The 24773-nt window shown below is 37.4% G+C and overlaps 12 protein-coding genes across 12 annotated transcripts; 6 read left to right on the top strand and 6 right to left on the bottom strand.

Annotated features, from left to right (window-relative positions):
* Nucleotides 1-248: 248 nt before the first annotated feature.
* On the bottom strand, nt 249-563 carry FDP41_007318 (uncharacterized protein; the record flags this gene model as incomplete). Its single annotated transcript, XM_044711050.1, has 1 exon — nt 249-563. The coding sequence occupies one exon, from the start codon at nt 561-563 to the stop codon at nt 249-251; it is 315 nt and encodes a 104-aa protein (XP_044558644.1).
* A 374-nt stretch (nt 564-937) lies between these two features.
* FDP41_007317 (uncharacterized protein) lies at nt 938-3417 on the bottom strand (the record flags this gene model as incomplete). Its single annotated transcript, XM_044711049.1, has 2 exons — nt 938-2354; nt 2414-3417. 2 exons carry the CDS (start codon nt 3415-3417, stop codon nt 938-940), a joined length of 2421 nt encoding a protein of 806 aa, XP_044558643.1.
* Nucleotides 3418-3625: 208 nt separating this feature from the next.
* FDP41_007316 (uncharacterized protein) lies at nt 3626-5441 on the top strand (the record flags this gene model as incomplete). Its single annotated transcript, XM_044711048.1, has 8 exons — nt 3626-3863; nt 3961-4280; nt 4330-4477; nt 4540-4584; nt 4638-4809; nt 4876-5015; nt 5109-5231; nt 5335-5441. 8 exons carry the CDS (start codon nt 3626-3628, stop codon nt 5439-5441), a joined length of 1293 nt encoding a protein of 430 aa, XP_044558642.1.
* Nucleotides 5442-6804: 1363 nt separating this feature from the next.
* FDP41_007315 (uncharacterized protein) lies at nt 6805-11084 on the top strand (the record flags this gene model as incomplete). The annotated part of the gene is made up of 4 exons (XM_044711047.1): nt 6805-8440; nt 8784-8902; nt 9052-9063; nt 9210-11084. The coding sequence occupies 4 exons, from the start codon at nt 6805-6807 to the stop codon at nt 11082-11084; spliced, it is 3642 nt and encodes a 1213-aa protein (XP_044558641.1).
* Nucleotides 11085-12624: 1540 nt separating this feature from the next.
* Nucleotides 12625-13507, top strand: FDP41_007314 (uncharacterized protein; the record flags this gene model as incomplete). Its single annotated transcript, XM_044711046.1, has 2 exons — nt 12625-12836; nt 12973-13507. 2 exons carry the CDS (start codon nt 12625-12627, stop codon nt 13505-13507), a joined length of 747 nt encoding a protein of 248 aa, XP_044558640.1.
* Nucleotides 13508-13574: 67 nt separating this feature from the next.
* On the bottom strand, nt 13575-15275 carry FDP41_007313 (uncharacterized protein; the record flags this gene model as incomplete). Its single annotated transcript, XM_044711045.1, has 1 exon — nt 13575-15275. One exon carries the CDS (start codon nt 15273-15275, stop codon nt 13575-13577), a length of 1701 nt encoding a protein of 566 aa, XP_044558639.1.
* Nucleotides 15276-16181: 906 nt separating this feature from the next.
* On the bottom strand, nt 16182-17812 carry FDP41_007312 (uncharacterized protein; the record flags this gene model as incomplete). Its single annotated transcript, XM_044711044.1, has 2 exons — nt 16182-17421; nt 17487-17812. The coding sequence occupies 2 exons, from the start codon at nt 17810-17812 to the stop codon at nt 16182-16184; spliced, it is 1566 nt and encodes a 521-aa protein (XP_044558638.1).
* A 12-nt stretch (nt 17813-17824) lies between these two features.
* Nucleotides 17825-18814, bottom strand: FDP41_007311 (uncharacterized protein; the record flags this gene model as incomplete). The annotated part of the gene is made up of 1 exon (XM_044711043.1): nt 17825-18814. The coding sequence occupies one exon, from the start codon at nt 18812-18814 to the stop codon at nt 17825-17827; it is 990 nt and encodes a 329-aa protein (XP_044558637.1).
* Nucleotides 18815-18880: 66 nt separating this feature from the next.
* Nucleotides 18881-21112, top strand: FDP41_007310 (uncharacterized protein; the record flags this gene model as incomplete). The annotated part of the gene is made up of 7 exons (XM_044711042.1): nt 18881-19124; nt 19263-19495; nt 19572-19670; nt 19733-20008; nt 20096-20342; nt 20401-20631; nt 20712-21112. The coding sequence occupies 7 exons, from the start codon at nt 18881-18883 to the stop codon at nt 21110-21112; spliced, it is 1731 nt and encodes a 576-aa protein (XP_044558636.1).
* Nucleotides 21113-21251: 139 nt separating this feature from the next.
* FDP41_007309 (uncharacterized protein) lies at nt 21252-22091 on the bottom strand (the record flags this gene model as incomplete). The annotated part of the gene is made up of 1 exon (XM_044711040.1): nt 21252-22091. One exon carries the CDS (start codon nt 22089-22091, stop codon nt 21252-21254), a length of 840 nt encoding a protein of 279 aa, XP_044558635.1.
* Nucleotides 22092-22583: 492 nt separating this feature from the next.
* FDP41_007308 (uncharacterized protein) lies at nt 22584-23546 on the top strand (the record flags this gene model as incomplete). The annotated part of the gene is made up of 1 exon (XM_044711039.1): nt 22584-23546. One exon carries the CDS (start codon nt 22584-22586, stop codon nt 23544-23546), a length of 963 nt encoding a protein of 320 aa, XP_044558634.1.
* Nucleotides 23547-23759: 213 nt separating this feature from the next.
* Nucleotides 23760-24400, top strand: FDP41_007307 (uncharacterized protein; the record flags this gene model as incomplete). The annotated part of the gene is made up of 2 exons (XM_044711038.1): nt 23760-23946; nt 24009-24400. The coding sequence occupies 2 exons, from the start codon at nt 23760-23762 to the stop codon at nt 24398-24400; spliced, it is 579 nt and encodes a 192-aa protein (XP_044558633.1).
* Nucleotides 24401-24773: the final 373 nt, after the last annotated feature.

The raw sequence follows: 24773 nt of genomic DNA, 5'->3' as shown, positions 1-24773 counted from the left end.
ATATATTTGGCACAAAGCTGCGGTTTTATCCTGACGAGGTTGAAGCATTTTGAAATGAAAGGCTGAGTATTTTTTTATGTTTTTGGGGTTTCGTCCATTTCGCAATAGTGTGATTTTAAAGCACTCAGGACCGAAGAAGCAGATTCTGATTGTAGTAATTGAGCGGTAAAAATGTGGTAAGGCTAGATGGAGTCAAGCAAGGCTTGATCGTGTTGTGTTATTTATTAAATATGGAGATTTTAAAGATGTCAATAATAATTGCCATAGAAATCAATACCAAAATTATCAATTACTTCTTTCAAAAGAGGACTAAACTTTGAAGAGGTTGTGATCTTGTTTCTTTTCATGTTCTTGTTGAGCGACAGAGATGGTGTTGATGTATCTGAACCACGACGAGTAGTGGAAGAACAAGTTGAAGTGGTATGTGTATTGGATGAAGAGGAAGTTGCATCACTGTTGCGTGTTTTGGTTGAAGAGGAAAGGGTTTTGTGCATTGGTCGAAGAGGTTGCTGTTGTTCTTGTTGATGAGTTTGCTGTTTGGTGGTTGTTGTCGGAAAAGACATGTTGGGAATGTATTGGCAGAACATGTTAACAAACCTGCATTAAATTAAGGTCTTCCATTCTGTATTCCCATATTTTTCTTCTTCTTGGTCCTCTTTGATTTGCCTAATGGTCACAACCGCCATTCTTGAATACCAAATTCGATTGATGTCAATTCAAAGATTTCACGTTGTTCCATTCATAATCTTTCTTCCTCGATAGCTCAAAAATCCACCATGAGTTTGTGAGTGGAACGGTGCAAAAACTACTAGATCAATTCTGTTGGTTATCATGGACATAATTGTGAAAGTTTCATTCAAACCAAATCATGCACTGCATATTGTTTCCAAAATAATAATTTCTTCTGAATCATTCTTGTCCAAAAAACTTCATGGCTTCAATATGTTGGAAATACGTGTGAGTTGGTCTTTGCTTGAACTTTTTCCAGCACCATTTTCAGTAATGATTGGACATGAAGTGTGCACTTTTCAATTATTAACAACCCGTATGGAGTTGTAGGTGCTTGAAATCCATATCTCAGCACAAAAAACATCAATTCAATCTTGTCAGAAATTGAAAAAGAAACTGAGCTCAGTCTCTCCACCAACATTTCAACCAAAGATTCCAGAGTCATTGGTGCTGATTCAATATCTTGCATGGCGCGCTTTACAACTTCATCATTCATACTTATCAGCGAAGCTTCATTTGTTTTTGACTCAATTAATAGAGGAAAATATTGCTCCTTCACTGATGTAATGCCATGACTGTTGAGCAGTACAGGATGTGGTTGCTTTACATTCAAAAAATTGTCGATCATTGTTGGAGAATAAAGAGAAGGCAAGGATTTCTGAAGGGTAGGCTTTGTTAAGTTCTTTCTATTATTATGCAAGAGTTGACATGTCGGCAAGCAAATCACCAAAGCACAAAGAAAATGAAAATCCTCTCCTCTCGAAACATTCTCAGTGATTATCTTTCGAAAATCAGAGTTGTAATGGATTGCCACCTCTTGTTCAACTGATTTCTTGGTTTGGAAATGATCCTTTAAAGCCATATTCCAGTGTTGATATGCTTCGTTTCGTAACTGTTGATCATTATAATGCTCGCAGTAGATCACAGGTTCTAGAGTGCGGTCAAGCAGTGCTCCAAAAAGTAACGCATCGCCACAATTTACATGTGCAAATAGATCTTCAAGCACCAATGACACAGCAGAAAAGAATCGAAGCCTATGGGGTCGGTGAACTGGCTGTTCTTCTGATTTTACATTCAAAATCAACTTTTCATCACAAATACTGTCTGAAACTGATTGTGAAGCGAGATATATCAATACAAACGCTGGAGAAAATCGAAAGGGAATATTTTCGTTTCGAATGTAGAGCTTGTCACAAATACTCTCGCAAATGAATGCTAGTTGTTTAGAACCTAACAATATACAATGTTCTGCCAGGTGTATATCCTTTAAAAGTCCACAAGTAATCCAATTGGATATAGTCAGTGACTCTCCATGAAAATGTTGTCTCTCCAAAAATCTACAAAGATTTTCAACAGCCGTGGCGCCCGTATGAATATCCTCACGAGATAACCTGCTATAGATCAGATCGGGAGTAATTTCTGAAATGGATAAAACACCTTCTTCATCATTTTGCTGGAATAATTTTGCTCTCAGCCTGTCCAATACCTGTAAAAAATTTTTCAAAAGGGCATCAAGAGGAGAATTAGGAAACAAGTATTCAAATAGTGCGAACATGAAAGAAAGCCATGCGTTCTCGTTTTTCTTTCGTGATAAATTAGATATTCTATTTTCCCACTCAGCATATCTGTATGACAGAATGATTTGCATAATGTACACACAGAAGTACAATGCTCAACAACTTACAAATTCCTCCTGTGAGCTGATCTCGTTAACAATAATTGTTGAATATGCAACTGATCATAAGGAAGGTACTTGTTTATGAGCAAGCAAAAATATTCTACTTCCATTAGTCGAAAGTCATCAGAAAGTACGCAACAAATCTCACCATTCTCGGATCGATTAATTCTCCATACTGGTTCTCTCATGGCAACACTGGAAGAGTGTTGAATAGATGGAGGTTCAGGTATATTGTCATTATATTCTCCTTGTGTCATGAGTAAATTAATTTTTCTCGAGAGAGGAGCCCAGCTATAGGGGCCATACGATTTCTTTGAGGTCTCTAACTTATCCCACTCCTCAAAAATTGTATCCAATATTCCACCAAGCAATTGCACAGATCCAAATAATTCGAGAAGCGAGTCGCTGTTATATTCGATTCCATAATTTAGGAATTTAGGAAATTCAAAATATCTAATGTGTGGATATGTTTCAGCAGAATAGTAGTCTTTACAACAATATTTGCTATCCAGTCGCATATATCGTAAAGGCACAAATAAATTATTGAAACATGCACTGAGAAAATTGATATTATGTGTATAATGTTTTAAATTATTTTCTTCGCAGTACATCCTTTTGAGCAGTTTCAGGCAATGTTGTTGTTCGTGGAGAGCTGCTTCAGAGCTTGGAAGCAAGATATTAAATTTTGCAACTTGCCTATTCCATTCCGATATTAATTGTTGATTTTCAATGCTCCTCTTGTTCATGATCTTTTTTGAAGTCTTGTTGTTGGTGGATGATGATAACGAAACTATAGTGTTATTCCTACCATCATCATAATCCTCCTCCGAATGCAATTGTTCTTCTACATTCTTGTTATGATTACAATTCCAAACATCATTCAACCAATTCATCAATTGTCTCTCCTCAAAATTCCACCTCCAATCCGAGAGGTTCTCCTCTTCTTCTCGAGTAGACTTGTCTGTTCTCTGGTTTGTTGTTGGAGAAAATAAATCCACTACTGGCTTCATCTTGTCATTTTTTTTGTTTCACACAAAACGCTATTTTGTTGTATTGTAAGCTTATCCAACTAATGGTCGAAATTCGAAACACATCCTGACAATTGTTGTGAAGAACAAACGTACGGTCCCTCCATGGTCTCACCTTATTCATAGCTTTCAGAGGTTGCCTCTGATTCTATTTCAAGTCTTTTGCAAGTTCATCCTTTTAACAATAAAAATGAAATTACAGCAAGGACTTTGCCAGCCTCGACTTTGCCTCCGATCGAACAGTCCACTTGTTTTCAAAAACCAAGACTCTCTGTATCAAGTAGATCCCTATCAAGTAAAATTTGATGATTCTGAAAGCACGGAACGAGTGGTGTATGATTATACAGGTTCAATTTCGGAGGATGTCATTATGATCGCGAGTTCGTTCACTAAATTTTATTTGGTTCATCAAGATATGAGAATTACAGGTATGATGATATGCTTTGATTGAAAAATATGATCGATTTCAATCTTTCACATGTGATTTGATGATCGTTTTTTAAAAATCGTCTGATATTTCATTAGAATTTGATTTAACCCATCAGGTGATTCGAATCATTGATGACATCAAGCAATTAGGTCTTTCTATCAAGTTTATTGATTGTGGAGACAATACTCTTTGGATAGTGACGGATTGTGATCGAATGTTTAACTGTGGAGAAGAAATTTTCGGACAACTCGGTAGAAGTAAAAACACAAAGCACAAAGTCCTCAAAGAAGTAGACAATGCATTCATACCACAACATGGAAAAATAACACATTTTTCATGTGGAAGATATCACACCTGCCTTGCCATCAATGAAAAGCAAGTGTACGGAGTTGGTTATTCGTCTTTTTATCAAACGGTATGTCTTCCGAAAATCCATTCAATTTCATCTAGTCACACATAATTAGGGATTGAGAGCAACAGGAGATGCATCACACTTTGAGAGATCTTATTTCAAATATATTAATCAGAATGGAACCACTCAGCTCTTGCAAGAATTTCCATACACGATTAAAAAGTTGTCATGCAGTCGATATTTCACAGTCATAGTTTCCAGTAAGTATTTTAGGGTTGTAAAAACAAACATTGATCAATATTTACCCCAAATATACATGAAGATGTCAATGAGTTTTGGGTCACAGGTTCAGCAGAAAATAACCAAAGTAAGTATTATTGAAAGCGAAGTCACACAATTCCAAAAATATCATTGAAACAGCTTTTACAAGAGAGACATGCGAATGCTTCACTAAAATCCTATTCGACAATATTATTGACGCATTTCCTGCAAGAATTGGCTATCACACTCATGTAATTACATCTGGCCAACAGAGAAAAGCACCAGGACCTTTTGCAGTGGTGAGCGCTGGGTGGAATGACAACAATCAATGGTATGTGAGTGTTATAGGGATTCATATCTCTGAGTTAAATAATAATCCTATGATTGATTTTCATAGTGGAACTAAAACTAAGGTGGACTCGTCATCGATTAATGACTTTATGGATTTACCCATTCTTAAACAACACGACCCAAGAGTAGCAAACATTCAACTATTTCCTATCTTTACTCGAAGTTATTTAAGATATGAAAATTTATGTAAGTTTTTATTGGATTGAGGAAGTCATTCACACATGCATTCATGTATAATACATGTTTCAATTCCATCACACGTTTTACGACCGAAAATAGTATTTGGAACATGTGCACCCCAAGGTTCTAAAACATTTTACCCAATTGAGCTTCCCTTTCACTTTTCTCCAACCGATCGCCTAGTGGTGGCTGGAGGAAACACTTTCACATTATTCTTTGTGAGTAAGTTTTCAATCGTTGTGAATGAGAATATATACAGTACATCATGTTCGCCAAATCATTTCTTTAACCCTCAAAAACTAATCATGTGCCATCTACAACTTAGCAACGTCTACAACACGTGACATGGAATACTTTCTCAGCAATTTGAAGAACGTTGGATCTGCATTTGCAGATGTAACTTTCTGTTTAAACAGCCGGTCCATGTTTTAGAGAGATAATAACCTATTCTTCTGACTGAACCTGACACACGGTAGATTTAGCAGCCACTTTCTATTCGTATGATTCACTTCCTTCTTATTTTGATGACCATGAGATTCTTCTGCCTGGAATAGTTGCAAGAATTGCAAAAGAAGGGAGAGATCATGGTACCCAAATCAATAAGGCCGACGAAGAAATCAATAACTCCTGCATTATTATGGCACTTTCCCCTTCTTGCTAATGCCATCATCCACCCTGCTGTTGCTTGTGTGTGGGCTTGTTTTGATGTTGGTAGTAGCAGATGATGATGTGCTTACCAAAATCATTTACACTGTGTGAAATGATCCGTTTAACCTGTTTGTTGTTGAAGATGATTTACCTGCTGATCAATCACCAAGATGTTGTTCAACAGAAGACATCTTCAACTCCACACTGGAGTTCCTCCATCTCTTATAGCTGCATGGGCAACGTGAAAAAATCTTTCAAGTTGAAGTCTACTTCTTTGTTGCTCAACCGATATGGTGTTTCTTTTTGGCTTATTAGTAGACAGTACTTTTTTCGCAACATGTACCAAAAAGGAAACAATGTTTGAGGTTGGAAAAAGGTGTCATCCTTACTTTTTTTATCTCAGAATTATCATTTAGCCAGACGTATCTAAATGGTGTTTCCACCGAATAGGAGAAATACAAGACTGTATATTACTGCTTTTTGAGAAGTGTGTGTATTCGTGGATTCGATATCCTTCTCTTTATGAATCAACATGTTGAAACTCTCTTCAACACCTGTAGCATCTTGTATCTCACACAACTGGAGGGATCTGCAAGGAGGGATCTGCTGATGAGAGAGAGATGAGAATGACTTCATTTCTGCTCGTAAATGGTGGTGGTTTGAATCTTGCCGTATTTATCCTTAGAGAGAGGTTCCTGACATACAACCCCATCTCAAACCATCTCAAACCATCTCAAACCATCTTCTCATTGGATTTACAATCAATTTACAAACAAGAAGCGGCTAATACGATTTGGCCGAATATGACCTTGATTAGTTCCTTTTTTGTACAGAATTGGAACGATGGACACAGACACAAACATCAAGAAATTGGATGGCGGCAGTTTGCGGTGTGCGTGGAAAATTAATTTTTACACCATACTATTTGGTCTTGTTCACAAACAATCACCCTTCAGAAGTTGTTGTGAGTCACATCTCTCTCGGAAAGCTACCCAGCCCAGGTCCAAACACAACAAATTTGTGTGCTGTGTGTGTTTGTTGTGAGAGAAGGGAACTATGTTGGTGTTGTGGTACCACAAAACTTGCTCTACTAACTGCCACAACCAACACCACAAAAACAAATCTCCCTAACACATCCTTCCAAAAAATGCAAGTCCCTTCTTCGAACTCTTGTTCACCACGAGAAACCACTGCGACCAACTTCGCATCTGAAGCAACGCAAGTTTCAGGAGAACTCATCAATACTACTAACTACATGGGGCCAAATATGGATCAATACCATCAGGAGAAGCTACAACAAAGAAGATCACCTGTGTCCAGCGGTAGCAACACCACAATGATAAGTAAAGGACACCAAGGTGGACAAGATGATGGACATTGCAGCTCAATCCAGTTCAAATCAGGCAAGCCAAGTGCGCACTCAAATTTGTTGAAAAATACATTGGCGAGCAATACAATGATGACCACCACTACACCTGAAGTATTATGCCCTTCTTCCCATCTGATATCATCGTCATCCTTATCCAGACCGTTACCACAAGAAGAACCACGAGAAGAACGACACGAACCACATCAATCATCCAATCATCACCTCCTCCACGACTCCGTCCTTGGTGCTACTACCAATCCTGTTCACTCCTCCTTGTCGGGGAAACACGAAGAAAAGACCACCGCCATAGTCATTACTCCCACGAACCACCATCACGACCTTCTCCTCGTTCTAAATCAAGCCAAGAACAAAATGAATGTAGCGGCCATGAGCGATGAGGAGAATCATCCACCCACGAATAGTAGCAGTAGCAGTAGCAGCACCACGGAAAGGAGGATCATGGCATCAACAACGACAGACATGGCCACGTCGAATGGCTCTCCTCCAATAAGTTCTTCATTATTGACTCCTAATCAGATTGCAAACACAAACACAACAGCAACGGGAACGGGAACCAGGCTTCCTTCTCTTCTCTCACCACCACCACCACTATCCTCTTTCCAACCACCACCACACAACCAGCCTCAATACTCTTCCGGAAGTTCTGTGTTGTTATCGGCCACTTCCATGAGTCCCCTTCCTCCTCCTTCCATGCTTTTATTACAAGAGCATGAACAACAACATTACCAATCCTCCCTTTTATTGATGCATCATAGTAACAATAACCAGCAGAGCAGTCAGAACAGCCACATGACCACCACCAACACCTCCACGAAGACGGAATCCAAAGCCGAAAGTACCACCACCACTACAAGTGAATCTGGTGTCGCAAATGGCGCTGACTCCTCTGTCCATCATGCTCCATGGCGGATGCATGCATCTAGTACAACCACCTCTTCGGCTGCAATGGGTCATAGCGTGGCAACCACCACTTTGCCCATTCCTGTCCATCACCTGAGTCATCCACCTAGTTTGCATCCCAATAACCCACAACCACAAAACAACAACAGCAGTATCACGGATGGATCTTCTCATCTCACAACAAGCATGAACATCCAACAAAACAACATGCCGATGCAACACCGAGAAGGAAGTGTCAACAATCCAACCATTAGTACCAGCAATAATAGTACAACACCATCATCAACACCATCATCAACACCAACAACAACAACACGAACGAATCATTTGGTGCAACCTCCATCCAGCAAGCAAAAATTAGGAGGCCAACCATCGATCAAACAAGATGGAAAGAAGGCAAGCGGTGGTGGTAGTGGTGGAGAAGGAACGACCTCTGGTGGTGGTAGTGAGAATTCGAACAAAACATGTGTTATTTGTGGAAAAGCAGATACAGGTAAGTATATCACTATTGGATGAATTTCAACGATGAGATTAATGCATCTATGTGTATGACATGTATATATTGTTGTGGTTCGTCATCACATGTACATTTGCTTCATCATCATGTTATCCAACACATGCTTGCTGCCCGACGTTGTGTGCATGAACAACACACATTCATCACGTAACACATGGAATGCGTTTCAATTATGCATGATGACGTATACGATGGATGTGCCCATGTGATCTACTCATCTCTCTCAAATGCATATATTTGGTTGATCTGTCTTTTTGAATGTTTGGAAATTTTCTCAATTCATCATGTCATCTTTTTTTTTTCAATCTTTCAATAATAGGCAACAAGTATATTAGTTATACTATTAACGAATCGAATATTGCGCAATACAGAGGATGTTTTGCACATGTGCCCAATATTAATATTGGAGATGGAGTTTGCAAGAACTGTTACGCAAAGGTGAGTACTCGATAATTGTTGTCAGATACGTCTTCTTATTCATGGAATTCGTTTTTGAATGAAACACACACACATGTTTATTGTCCATCCATGAACACTTGAATGCATTTGAAAATTTCATGCATGAACGAATTTTCGATTATCGTTAGAAATACAAATTCGTAAGTTTGATTGCTTGATAATTACTCTGATGTTCATCCTTAAATGCATCATGTATTGATGTATATTTCTATCATCTACTCGCATGATCAACATGCTCATTCTAACACATGAATGCATGATGTTGTTGTTACATTCCTAATTTCAGGTGACGGGTCTTTCGATCAATAAGGTGAAACGAAAACCTGGATCCACACCTCAAACATCCTCTCAACAACAACAACATTCTCACACTCCCACTTCAAACACTTCAAAACCTTCTTCTTCTGCTCAACAACGTGTCACTACTACTTCATTGAACAAAACATCATCGAGAGGAAATGCACATGCATCGTCCTTGTCATCATCATTCTATTCACAACCAACAACACTGTCATCATCTTCTCATCATCATGCTACAAGTGGTGGTGGTGCTGCTGGATACATTTCCCCATCGATCAGTGAAAATCAGAGAGTAATATCTGCTGCATATCCGTATTGTTCGACTACTGGGGAATCATTTGCTAATAGTGGAAATCACGAATATCATCATCTTTCAAATGAACAGCAACAGCAACAGTTTTATCAAACATCACCTGACGAACGACACTCTTATCATGATCAATATTATCGTGGACGAACTATTTCTTCGGAAATGCATGAAGTGTCTCATTCCAACAGTTCATTGTCGAGAACAACTTCTAAAAGTTCAATTCCTTCTTCTTCGTATTCTCAACAACAACAACACTATTCACAAAGATTATCTTCTTCTTCTTCGTATGAGACTCCTAGGACTTCTCCTATGAGTAGAGATTATTTGTATCATCCTTATGCTGCTCGATCCACATCGTCGACGACGCATCATCATCACTCTACTAATTACCATTCAGAAGCTGCACATCATCAACCATCCACCACCTACACATCTTCTCCTCCTTCCTATCATTCAGATTATTATGCAAATTCCATCGTGGAGAGAGGAAGTGGTGGTGGAGGAGGAGCAGTGTCACCCATGTCACGATCGTACTATCCACCAGAAAATGCACATCCACCTTCATCCATGGGAAGAATGCCACCTTATGTAAAGTCAACATCTCCTCCCTACCACACCTCTCCCTCTAATGAGCTTTATCCAGATGCTTTAATGCCAGCATCACATTCTTCTCATCGAAGAGAAAGTAAACATTCATTACCTTCTCATCGATATCATCCCTATGTATCTTCCACATATACTGATTCCTCACAAAAAGAAGGTTTAAAACATGTCGTCAACTCTTCCTTGCCATCATCAGAGGTTGCTACATCAAGAAATCTTCCTTATGGAGTGGTTTCTACAGGAGTGGCCGTACCATCTCAAGAAACAGGCAAGAGAGAAGCGAGAGCCTCTCACTACGATCCTCTTCGAGACAATTCTTCGAACCATTTACATTTTACTGCCATGTCAGGAGTTTCTCAAAATAAGCAAGAACATCGAAACACAGAAAATGATCCAATGAAAGACTCTAAAAGTAAATTACCTAGCGTGAAGGATTTGTTAAATTTTCCCAGTGAATCAAACACGAACACTGATGACCCGAGTGGGTTCAAGAAAGCAAACAATCCACAAAATGAAATCAATCGGCAGTCATCTTTTTTTTCCAAGTTCATAGATGACACGGCTTATAAGAAACTACCGAAAGAATCATACATGAGCATGACGGATGGAATGAGTCAAATGGAAAAGTTTAATTTAATGGATATTTCTCAACAACGCATGGTAGATATTATTCTTTCATTTGTCACAGAGAAGGTGCCATCAGAATCTTTTTCTACGAGAATGTCCATTCCAAGACATGTTACACTCTCTGATTTAAGAGAAAACATTAATGAACGAGCAAGAAAATGCTACTTGTTGGAAGGATGCAACGCTCACATTCCAAACGTTGGAAATATTTTGTTAACAAGGGATGAACGTAACTTTATCGAAATCGATGACAATTTTTGTTTGAGCAACAGATTTGAAAATAATGACATGCTGAAAGTTGTTATGCAATCAACAGAATGACTAAGGTCAACGATTCTCGTGAATGGAATCACATAATTATATTATTTATAATGAATGGAATTTTTGTAAAAGCTCCAAATTTTGTATAACTTGCAAGACAGTGTTTTTGAAAATCATGAAGGGCCTTCTTCTAAATAAAAACTCTCACCTCGTAGACTTTCCTGAGATATCCGTCCGAAACCTGCGTTGATAGTCAGAAGAATGGAAATAAACGCATTATCTCACTCAAGAAGAACCAAATATCAAAAATAATTTTAAGTGAGCTGACATATATTTTACAATTTTTATTTACAAATACTTTGACAAAACGATTCTTCAAATCATGATGTGATCAACAGTTTTCTTCGGATCGCTCCGTAACATTGATTGGATCAAACTCTCTGCTGATCAACTAAATCAAGCAACTGCTTTTGATCATTCATTGCATTCATCATTTGTTTCATAATCCGAGTGGATAAACATTGATTAATATATATTACAATCAATGATCCATTTGCTCATTGATCATCATCATGATCATTAAAGAGATTTGTAGTGCTTGGTTCTTTCGTTCTTTTATACTTTTGCTGTGCTCGTTGTAAACTTCGTAGCAATTCATTGGGATGTTTCATACTCTCTGAACATTGACTCCATAGGCGTTCAATGTCGTAATTTCGATACAAGTAAATTCCTGTGCATGCTCCTAAAACAATGGTTGGCAACATTTTTGAGATCAAGAAGGATAATAATTGAAGAGAGAATAATTGCTGAAGACGAGAATAGAAGGCTAGTGTTGAGGGCTTTTTTTTGGAGTTTTGAAAAACAAGAAAATTGTATTGGAGGCTTGAATGTTTTTGGTCAATTATGGCAATTTTTGGGGTTTCAATTTTTTCCTAAAGCGGCGACTTTTTGACATTTGGCAGGCTCTTGATAGGTGTTGGTCATAAAAAAAAGGCCATTTTATGAGTGTTGGTGGCGAATTCTAGTTTCAATACTTCCTTTGAACCGTGTGCTAATTGGTTGGCATCAAAAATCATTGTTCCCGTTATTAACATCCACATGTCATGAACATGTCATCTGATTATGAAACCCTTCCATGATGCATGATCGGATGAAACCAAGCATTGAAATCCTTATAAAACTGCTAAAACAGTTGCAACAGTTTGAATGATGCAATTGATGTTGACCTCTTGTCATACTATTTCAAACATTTAGAAAAATTCGCAATCTAAGGAAAGAATGGAGTAAGGTGCAAGTTCCCCCCAGAAGATGTGTATGATTCAAGATGTAGTGAACTTGTAGTTCATGAATGAGAATCTACGGGTCTGTTCTTTCTACAAATTTGACGTGCAAACAACTACCGGATCACAGAACTACAACGTTAAGGACAATCTCTCCTTCAAGTAGTAAGATGATCCTCTCCCGATTTGTTCATTTACCTTTTACGTTGTGTCCTTTCGTGGACAAAAGAAGACGGATCAATCTCTGTTGTAGTGTACTTAATGCTATTCGTATTGTTCTTTTTTCGAAAAAAAACAATAATATTAAAAAACACACAAACATGATCAAAGTATTTTCAACTCTTTGTGTCATTGGTTTCATCCTCTGCTTACTTTCCATTGGTTATTACGGAGAAGAAGGATTCCATGGGTGGGGACGTCATCGTCGTCGTGGTAAATGTCCTCGCCTTGCAACTGCAATGACAAACTTTTCCTTATCACAGTTTGAAGGAGATTGGTATGAAATTGCAAGATTGCCTAATCGTTTTGAAAGGTTCGTTGTTGTCTTATTCAATGTTATTATATTAATCGGTATTCATTAATAACTCAATCATGTGTGAATATGTGTGAATCATGTCCTGATCATCCTCAATGATTATCAATGATTTTGCAACAAACAAATATTGCAGAGGTATTTGTCAGTCCGTCTCTTTCTCACAAATCCAAAAAGAAAATTCAACCAAAATTAAGGTGGCCATTGTTGCAAAGGAATATCGAAATGGAGAACTTGTCTCTAGAAACGTAACAGCAAAAGTTAAATCGTCCAACAATGCCAAATGGATTGTCAAGATTAAAGTCAAAAGAAGATTCTTCCATAGACTCGTCAAATACACTATCAAAGCTCCCTTGAAAATTCTAGATACTGACTACAGTAATTATGCTGTGTTATTGTCTTGTAAAGGCCGTAAACGTCGTCATGGTGGTTGTTACAGGAGACGTCATCGTCGACATCGAAGACGCTACGGTGGTTCATCAAATAGAAGAAAAAGAAGACATCACTGGTTCTTTAAACGTAAATATGCTTGGATTTTGGCACGTGAAAAGACAATATCAGATGACCAATTAAAGAACATTCTCGACAAATTAGAAGCCAAGGGAATTAAGACAAGAAAATTCAAGTTTGCAACACAACAATACTGCACTGTTGTTCATCAAACAGATTGAGGTGTACTCTGTAAATAATAAATTGTGACTATGACTTCATACTTACAACTGCATTTAATGGCATCCTTTAAAGTTTCTCCTCAATAACAGCTTGGCGATCCTGAGTTGAGATTGTCTCAGCTAGAATTACAGTTTCAACAAGTTTTTTTTCATTCATAGAGAGTTCCGCCATGCTTGTACTTTCAATATCATTACTGGATGTAGCGAGCATTGTGTCACCATGGCACATTGTGACAAAGAATGAGCTATCCAGACCTCGTTGTTTCAAGCATTCTTCCAAGTCTTTTTTGGGTTGCATGATTGGTTCTGTGGTCAAGATAAAAGTACCCCAATGCATCGATATTTGTTTTTTGGACTTGATATCTAGAGCGATCTGTACGGCCTCATCAGGATTGATATGTTGGTACTTCATCATCCATCTTGGCTCGTAGGCACCGATTGGAATGAATGATAGATCGATTGGACCAAAGCGATTTCCAATTTCTGTAAAGCATTCCTTACTGTAGCCGGTATCTCCAGCAAACCACATCTTGTATGACTTGATATTATCATTTGAGTTCATGTTTACCTCTTCTGTATGTTGTTCTTGTGTATGAGTTTGACAGCTATCAGAAGTGACACCTTCCATTTTGACATTCTCTGCTATTTCAAGGGTATTGCATGCAGTATTGCTTACATTTTCTATCGATTCAGATTGTGACTTGGTTTGTGACACATCGGAAGATGGATTTACAAAAGTGCATTGCACTCCCCAAGATCCCCATAAAGCCTCGTTTCGATCAAATCCAGACCGCATAGACCAGTGTTGGGCTGGCATGTAGGTAAAAGTAAAGTTAGATTCGACTCGTTCTGAGCTATCTTTGTCTAAACCTATGGAAGCATTGAAACTGGTAGATTTCCACCAATCTAGCTCCATTAGCTTCAACTTTGAAAGAGCAGAATGATTTTTCTCATTGTAAAACTTTTCCATCCAATCGTATTTCATTCGATATGGTAACAAAATAATTGGATCATGGTGTTTTTGTAAAGCAGTTATGGCATAATAATCTAAATGGTCGTAATGATTGTGAGAGATAATTACAAAATGAATGGTTGGTAGATTGTCAATTGTTATCGGTAGCGGTTTGATACGGTTAGGGCCCATGAACTGTACAGGAGAGCATCTTTCACTAAATACGGGATCTGTCAAAATATTTACACCACGATATTGGATTAAAAATGTAGAATGGCCAATCCAGGTCACTTGTGGAGCATCGCCTCTCACACTATGAATATCTGGATTATTCAATAAATTAATGTTTGGTTTGATTTGAGGTAATTCATCATTGGATGGTATAATTTGTTTGTTGAGAGCCATTTCTCTCTGAAATTTAAAAACGTCACCAGTCGAAGGTTGTTTAAAACCATCCCAAGGATTTTTAAATTCCAATAATTTAGAGCCTTTCATCACCCAATGGGACGGTATTGATTCAGCAGTCTCCTCTTGTTTTGCTTTTCTCGGCATCAAATTTTCAATATATACATCCTTGAAAACGTATGAATTTTGTAGTTTCGTTTGTTCATTCAAACACGAGCCAATCGGAACTCGTTCATAGTCTTCATCCATCCAAATGGACGCCTGAGTTGTATTCATCATCATCATCATGGTTGCAGAAGAGCACGACCTATTACTACTACCAGTTGTGGTGATATTGTGCGGAGCCGCAACGGAATGATGATACTGACAATGATGATGATGAGAAGTTCCGTTATGTTGCTGTTGACCCATTTTTTGAAATGATGATTCTTTGAGAAGAGGATTCAACAAGGAATGAAAGAGCCTTTTTTCATCATGATTCAAAAAGCCAGTCCTTCCCGTATAGCAATAATGAGAAGAGTTACCCCTCACCATCTTCAAGGAATAATGTTTCAGAATAAGAAATCCGGTGCTGGAGTCGCATGCTTTACGCCACACGTTTCGCATTTTGTTTTTTTGAGAAAGTCTCGAAAATGCTCGCACCTACAATTCCGAATAACAAATTCAAAGAAAGTCCGGCGGACCATTTTGAAAGTGACGCAATGATAGAGAGAGTCCTTTAATGTTCAGCTCAGAAGCACTTTCACCCGATTGCCTCTTGTAGAGAAGGTCTTTCCTTAAAACAAACCTAATATCTTGGAAGCAGTGGGTTCTCAGAGCAAGAGATGCGAAAGTCTTCTTCCAAACATTTATGGAATGGTGTGGGTTTCATGTGAGATTAATAATGACTTCAGTACCAAAATACCACAAGTTGATGCTCACAAAGTGTTGCTATTTTAAAAGCATTCTATGGATGAATTATTTAGCACCAGTTTATATAGGAATTATATTCCTATATTAATATATTTTCTTAGAAACCACCTTACTTCTTGGTTGTGGAGGTGGAGGATGGAGAAAGAGATGACAAGGATTGCTCAGAAATAAACAAATCTTGGTATGGTGGAATAATGCATTCGAATGATCTTTGAGGAGGACCATCCTTAGGACAATTTTTCATATAATCTCTAATTGCTGGTGTAAACGAATTGGAAATGTAGCATTGTTGACACAAATCATGTTTGGTTGGGATATGATGAAATCTGATACCAATAATGGTATTCATACATGCATCACATAGATAGTCATGTATAATGAGATCGTTCTTGTCAATGGGGTTCTTTAAAATGCAATGAGAGCAATAAAATTTCGACTTGTCTGATTTAGACTGATGGTGGTTGCAATGGATCGTTGGCAGTTTCCACACACTGAAACTTTTTGATGATGATAATAGTTGTGTATAATTTTGATTTGCTGTTGATCAGGGTTCTTGTTGATAATTATTATTTTCCTCTTTTTTGTCTTGGGTGCACAGTTCGTTTCGACGAGTGGGCAATTTTTGGCAATGCTATTTAAAATTCTAGTTGCATTTTTGGCTTCAGTTAAATGCTGAATAGGTTGTGGTGGAAGATCACAAATGCTATCCAAAATTCTTGTTGTACTTTCGTTACCACTCACATCAAGAACTGAAAAAGGAAGAACATCCTTAATTTCGTCCATCCGTGAGAGAATGTTTGTTGAGTAACTGAGTGTGTCTATATCTCGTTTTTTGAGACATTTGACACAATTACACACATCATTACAATGAGGGCAGGTCCAATTTTTGAGTCTATTACACTCACAAAGGGTAAGGGTGTATCTGTCCCAAAGACATTGATTGCAATAAGAAGTATTGCACTTGGTGCATGTTTTCGTACAATATTTTGGTTTGCTGTCATCACATTGATGGCAGGGTAAATATTCGGGAAATTCCTTATGATGTTTTGAGTAGTACATGTTGCTCCATGCAATGGTGGTAATTGAGGTGGTTTTACATGGATCCCTAGTGATCCAAATTGTCTTCTCTAGGTCATCCATGGTTGTAATATTTTCATTTTTCATCAATTGTTGAACGTTTAAATATGACTTCTTTGCCTGTTCAAAATTTTCTCTGAGTTCAGAAAAGCTGATGTGTTCCATGAGATTCATTTCGTCTCCAAAAAAAGAACCTCTTCCTTTTGCAACGCAGTTAATACACAAGTCATAGGCTTGGTGTAATTTTGTTTTTGCAACATGAAAACATCTGTTAAATATGTCACATTTACAATGATCGCAATATCTGGAATGCATATATTTTTCTGTCTCTGGGAGTTTTGTCACATGTAACTCATCATCAAAAACGTCGGATTCAATCGATTCCTCAAACAATATATCGTCAAAAATCCTAAGTAATATAAGCATATCATCTGAAAATCGTTTTCGTTCGTTTTCAGTAGATCCAATGTCCTCAAGTTTTGTGAACGATTGAGACTTTTCAGAATACTTGAGCATGGAGTAATATGTGACTGCTTTGATTCTATACACTTGATTCTTTCCGAACTTTCTATATTCGTCCAGTATTTCGTAAGAATAAGGTAAGGCAAGACAAGACAAGGTATTCCAAGCGACCTTGATGCTTTTCCTCCCATATTTAACACTTGATGAGGAGCACTTGGCGGCAATAAAACCAAATCGCCAAGTTTCTGCTCGAACAAATATACTGTGAAAGGAGCTTTTGATAAAATATGAAGAGGTAAAAAGCAATTATCGTCATCAAGGAAAGCCCCATTTTGCTGAAAGAAAATTCTAATTTGTTCCAAATCTTCATATTTCATAATACACCAAATAGCGTGAGTCCTACCATTGTCTGAATAGACCATCAAATTATGGCCCAACGCTCCACAAACATCCTTATGAGCTGGAGTGAACGTTTCACTATTTCCAACATAGATCATAAGTGTGATTGACTAAATATTCTTGTTGGTGTTCGCTAGAATATCTTTAGGACCTTTGTATTTCAGTTTGTCTGGAAATTTAGGGTTGTCAAATAAGTAACTCCTCCATTGTTTAGGGCAAGTCATATCTTTTCCGTAAAGTAGTTTTCTGTTTGGTGCTGTAATATCATTATCTTTCTGTATTAAAGTAATATATTGTTTCATGGTCATTTCAAAATCTTTGAAAGTGGTGTTGTCTCTTGGGAATACTTTAAAGTCTCCAACACAATCTCTTAAATAATTGAGGTGAAATAATTCTGCTTGTTTTTTCTTCATTTGTTCTAAATTACTGGATGTCACAGGTATGTTAGTCATTTCCATATGGCCCTTGGCTAATAATTCGAGAGAATTTGTGAGCACTATTGGCTGTCCTAGTTTATAGAGATAAAAATCTATTATTTCTTCATTTGCTTCAGAAAGGTCGATAGTTGTAACTGGTTTGAAATTTGTTTCGTTTTTCATGTCAAGCCATTGTTTAATGCTTCGAGCTTTCTCTGCCGCTGTTGTGGTTGTTTCGTCGAAATTAAAATCTAAATTCGCTTTTTGAACTCCTTTTCCACACATTCCGACTGGTTCTTCTGATGAAGAGGAGGCATGGCACGAGTCAGAGCTCGTGCGCTCCTGCACTTCAGAGGATGATGAAGATGTTGTCTGTCCCTTTTTAGAATTGTTTGCAGAAGTAACACTCACATCATCCTCACCATCATTATCAATATCGATTACTTCTTTGCCTCTTTTTACGGACGTCTTTAGAGATCTTCTATAGGAATAATAAGATTTATAACACGATTCACAAGTAGTTCCGATGGTTGCTCTCTCTGCAAACTGCGGCAAAGCTTCTTGATACAAACCAAGCTTTTTCTCATTCACAATAAAATTTCGTTTAAACACTGTTTCCTTGCTGTTCTTTCTACAAATACAGCAGCAGAGAGAGGACGAAGCTGATGAAGAGTCGGACGACATGATGAAGGCGTGCTTTTGCTCTTCTGATTGGGCTTATTTTTTGATGATGAAAACATTGAAAAAAAAATGCTCAATGATCATCAAGAGGAAATTGCTCATGCCAACAGCAACAACAACGAATCGGAAGAGAGCGTTTCATTGGAAGGAGTAAAATCAAGAGCATCTCAGAGAATTCTCAATGTGAATGTGGGAATTTTAGGACATGTGGATTCAGGAAAGGTGAGTGGTGGAATTTGTTTTGATTTTTGTCATGTTGATCTGCATGGTCCGAACGATCAAATTGATTTTGGAACATCACTTTTTAGACAAGGTAAATATTATTTTGTTTTAAAATGACAAGAAAAAGATCCGAATTCATTTTTAATTATGGAATATTTACTACTTGATTTTTCCATTATTTGATAAATTTAAAGTCTCTGTAAGGCTTTGTCTACAATGGCATCTACAGCTGCATTTGACAAAAATCCGCAATCACAAGAGAGAGGTATCACCCTGGACTTGGGATTTTCTGCTTTTTATTCTGACTCACAATTACCGAACTATGACAAAATTCAATTTACTCTCGTAGATTGTCCTGGACATGCAAGTCTAATTCGAACAATTATTGGTGGAGCTCAAATAATCGACTTTATGGTTTTGGTAATTGATGCAATTAAAGGAGTACAGACGCAAACGGCAGAGGTATGTGTTTGGAACCGAGGGTATTTTCTGTTTCTAATGAATTTTATTAATTACAATTATCGCAAAATCAAAATAGTGCATAGTGATTGGTGAAATTACATGCGATAATTTAATAGTGGCTTTGAATAAGATTGACATGATTCCAGTGGATCAACGAGAGGAAAGAATTGACAAGGTATGATTACTTTCAATGAGCTATATTGTTAACTCACAATACTGTGGTACTCTAAAAACTAGATCAAAAAAAGTCTTGTTAAAAATGTATTCTCGCAAACCAAGTTCAAAAATCCTCCTATTATTCCTGTTTGTGCAGACCCTAGAGAAGAGAGTGACAAAAAAATCAAGCAAGAATGTTTGGATCATCTTGTTAAGGAATTTCACAAATTTGTCAAAGTTACTGAGAAGAATGAAAATGAACCATTCTTATTTATGGTTGATCATTGTTTCTCAATCAAGGGTAAAGGAACTATTTTGACAGGAACAGTACTACAGGGATGTGTGACCATTGGAAAGGTATGTTCGAAATAGTATTTGTCCTATAGGCAAGATTTTTTGTTGATGCCATTCATTCTTGTTTGCCTTAATTATTCTCACAATAAGAATATTCACATTCCTTCTCTTGGTGAGGAAAAAAAGGTGAAGTCCATACAAATGTTTAAGACACCTGTAGATAAGGCCATTAAGGGAGATCGAATTGGTATCGCCGTAACCAAACTGGATAGCAAGAAATTAGAAAGGGGTTTTGTTTGTGACAAAGGATATATAGAAATCATTGATACAGTTTTGGCAACTGCATCAAGAATTAGATTTTTCAAAAAAGAAATCAAAGGTGGAGCTAAATATCACGGTGAGTATTTTTGATACAAAGAAGACTTAGTTGAACTTACACTTCATTTTCCTTCCAGTCTCGGTTGGACATGAAACGGTGATGGGAAATATCACTCTCATTTCTCGGTCAAAGAAAGAGGGATTGTCTAGTGAGGTTTTTGATCCAACTCTCGAATATACATTAGTAGAAGACTTTGAAGAAAACACTCATGTTGAACGCGATGTTTTTGTGAAAATAGAGTTTGAGCAACCTATTTGTTGTTATGCCAATGCTCATTATATTGCTTCTAAATTAGATACAGATATTCGTAAGTATTTACGCAAGAATAACTTCAGTTTCAAAGCACAAATCCTCAATATTTACAACATTGATTTCTTATTTTCACAGATGCCAACACATGTCGATTATCATTCAATGGAAGAATTTTACAAATGTGGAATAGAGACCAAGTTCCTAAAGCACAACTTGCTAAAATGCTTCCTGTCTTTAAGTATAAAGAAAAGAGAGGTGTCGTCGATCGTGTGGAGAATGCTAACACAATTATTGGAAAAAACATACTCAATTCGAAATCTCAATCCTTGCAACCATTTATTGGAAGAACAGTCGCAATCTTAGTGGACGATCAGCCAAGATTTTATGGAACTATTGATTCAAGCTTTGGTCAAAGTGGTAAATTCAGAGTTGTTTTCAAAGATCCTCTCCCCAAACAACCCAATCTAAGAAATAAGCCAATCCAATTCAGATACAAGGTGAACATTTATGACGAGACTAAGACATGGTATCAATAAATTGTTGATGTGTTTGAATCGTTCAATTATTTGGGTGTAATTATCACTATTTCTTTACACAAAGCACAATAACCTGTTAGTACTTCAAAGCTCTCGCTCCCTGCATTTTGTGTAAATCAAATGACATATATTTTATTATTTAAGGCACGCTTGGATACAAATTCGTAAAACTCCAAGAACCACAGCTAGACAAAAGCAACACACTGGTACCACTACACTGCGTACCTTGGCCATATTGACCAAGTATCAATGATTGGGTACGTTCACATCCAAGAAAGGTCGTGTAATTCTGGCCAACTATGGGGGCCATCAATTCTTGTAGTTGCGAGCCACCACTTGCCCAAACATACGATTTAGAAACTCGGAAGGCTGGGGATGAGCACGAAGATTCATCGCATAAATAGGTGACATTTGTTTTCACATCACCAAAATTCACCATTTCTATTTTGTTATAGGTTGGCGAGTTGACAATAATTTTCTTCAATCGATTCACCACCGTTGTTGCCGAATCTCCATTAAATTTCAATCGATACTTGACACTCAACTCAGATGAAAGCACTAAAATTGTATCCTTAATTGGATATTCAATCAATACCTCAATAGTTTGCAAATCCACATCTTGTCCAGTCACAAAATAAATGACCGCTGGCCTAGCATTCCAGTCATAGAGACCATTCCTAACATTTTCATTCAAATTATCCTTCAACGTTATAGAAGAAGGTGTATCATTTGGAAATTCACATCTCGCACAAAAATAGGCTGGATTCAATATTCCCAACATGGAGGTAGATCGTAAATAATAACCAGCCGTGGCTGCAACCAATGTAACCATAAAGGTCAGTACGATCAGAGTTGTTGCACTCGTAAAATTGGTCATACGAATGGTGGATAGGAAAGAAGAACAAAGTCCTGATCGGGAATGAATGCCCACCACCAATGACGTCGATGATGAAAACGATGAGGAAGATGAAAATGACATTTTTTTGGATGAGCTTTTTTCTGCCTCGAAAAGGGAGTTCAAGTTCATTCAGTTATCACACAACATAAAAGAAGAAACTGCAGGTTGCAATGTTCAGTCGATACAATCTGATACAGTGTAATCAGTGAAAGTTTTGAAAGGGTTTTAGGATTATAAGAAAATCTCTAATCAGGATGATGAACATGGAACTTGTTGTCAGTCTCTTTTTTTGGTTCCACACAGAATCATAAAAAAATATATCAAATTGTGTGAACATTCCAGGCATCGAACACACAGTGTGATGATGATGATGATGGATCCACTCGAAGTAGTAGAACCTCTTGTCATTGACAATGGCAGTGGTATGTCCAAGGCAGGTTTCGCTGGTGAAAACACTCCTCGTTCTGTCTTTCCTTCTCTCGTTGGAAGACCAAAACAACGATCCATCATGATCGGAATGGGCACCAAGGATGCCTATGTGGTGATGAAGCTTTGAGTAAGAAGGGTTTTCAAATGTTAAATTATCCCATCGAACATGGTATTGTGACGAATTGGGAGGATATGGAAAAGATTTGGCATCACACTTTTTACTATGAATTGAGAGTTGCTCCTGAAGATCAACCCATCTTGTTGACCGAATGTCCATTGAATCCAAAAGTCAAACGTGAAAAGATGACACAAATCATGTTTGAAACATTTTCAGTTCCAGCCATGTATGTGGCCATCCAAGCTGTCTTGTCCTTGTATGCTTCTGGTCGTACGACTGGTGTGGTTTTTGACAGTGGTGAAGGTGTCTCTCATTCGGTTCCAATCTATGAAGGCTATGCATTGCAACATGCTGTTTCAAGATTGGATTTGGCAGGTAGAGAGTTGACAGATGTTTTACAAAAAATTCTGATGGAACGTGGTTATTCCTTTCATACAAGTGCAGAGAGAGAAATTGTGAGAGACATTAAGGAAAAATTGTGTTATGTGGCATTGGATGTTGATGCAGAAATGAAGAAGACAACATCATCATCCATGAATGGAATGGATTCTTCTTCTGTAATGAGCATTGAAAAGCCTTATGAATTGCCAGATGGTACGATCATTTGCATTGGAAATGAGAGGTTTCGATGTCCTGATGCCTTATTTCAACCATGTTTCATTGGAATCGATAGTGCAGGTTTGCATGAAACTATTTTCAACTCGATTGGAAAATGTGATCTTGACATTCGAAAGGATTTATATGGACATGTGGTCCTGTCAGGTGGTTCGACCATGTTTCAAGGAATTGCTGAACGATTGAAACAAGAATTGACTCAATTGGCTCGTGTTTCGATGAGAATTCATGTTGTGGCTCCACCTGAAAGAAAGTATTTTGTTTGGATTGGTGGTTCCATTTTGGCCTCTTCTTCTTCCTTCCAATCCATGTGGATCACTAAGGAAGAATATCAGGAGGCTGGTCGAGGAATTGTTCATCGAAAGTGTTTCTAAGAATTTACATTATAATAGGATCGTATTATATATGGTGTGTTGACAATATGATGATCGTCACATGTGTTTTTTTTATATACATGTGTTTCTAATTGTGAATTGGACATACACCTGGAATCTATGCAACAATATATACACATGAAAAGTTTGCCACTTTGTGTGGTCTTTTTTGAAGTAACTTAAAGTAATTGAATGGCCATATATGAAAAAAAAATGAACCTTCCACAAATAGAAAGTAATTCTTCAAACCAAGAAAATACTTGCAGAAAGAAATTCCATATTCCATCAGAATGGATTAGGAATCCATTACTCATGGATTTGATCCAGCATCAATATACTGCTTCCAATAATTTCCAAGAAGATTCATTTCTGTGGATGGAGAAAACTCTGAAAGATATAGGTTATAAAGATGAAGAACATCTTAATAACAATACCATGATTATCTACACGACATGATACAAGATTTGCTACTTGAAAACAATGAAGTTTTTATGACCGAACAACTAATTGCTGAAACAGATTCCATCAAATCTCTACTTTACGGCACCACACCTGATTTTGTCATTAAGAAGGGAAATGGAAGGCAAAAAACTCTAATTATGGACATTCATGTTGGGGAAAAGGATTTTGCAAATGATTTGATCAAAGAAACATATAGAAAGCTCGAATTCTTTGCTGATTTCAAAATCATCACACCCTATAATTTCGGAAAAGAATTGAAGATGATTTCCCCCGAAACGATGTGGATGATCTTTACAGGAATTATCAAACTTTTTGGCAGAGTATTGTTATTGGAAGGCATGTATGAAATTCAAGAAGATTCTAGTTCATCACGAAAAAGAGAGCAATTATGAAATTGTAGCATTCAAAAAAACAAGAAATGAATTTGAGATTCAACAACAATATGCGCAAAGTTTAAAGAATTATGCTGCTTGTGTTTTGGCTCAAGATGAAATTTAATGAATGGTCCATGGACAACTCCAAACAACTCAGGTAAGTTTTCCTTTTGGTTTCATGACCTTGAAAGGAGCGTCCAGGTTCATATAACCATACCAAGAAGTAGAAATGGAAGCAAAAGATGATTGGATAAAACGTTCCATCATTTGAAAGAAAGAGAAGTTTGTTATTTGTGTGTGTTTATTGAGATTCAAGGAATTGCTAGGTCAACGACAATAATAATTACCATTGAGCCAAGGCATCAAAAGAAGTGTCGATTTGGTCTAACTC

Source organism: Naegleria fowleri (genome assembly GCF_008403515.1).
Source record: "Naegleria fowleri strain ATCC 30894 chromosome Unknown tig58, whole genome shotgun sequence".
In the NCBI taxonomy this organism is placed as follows: domain Eukaryota; phylum Heterolobosea; class Eutetramitea; order Acrasida; family Naegleriidae; genus Naegleria; species Naegleria fowleri.
The sequence above is the reverse complement of the archived record's forward strand: the minus strand, read 5'-3'. Positions and strand labels throughout refer to the sequence as shown.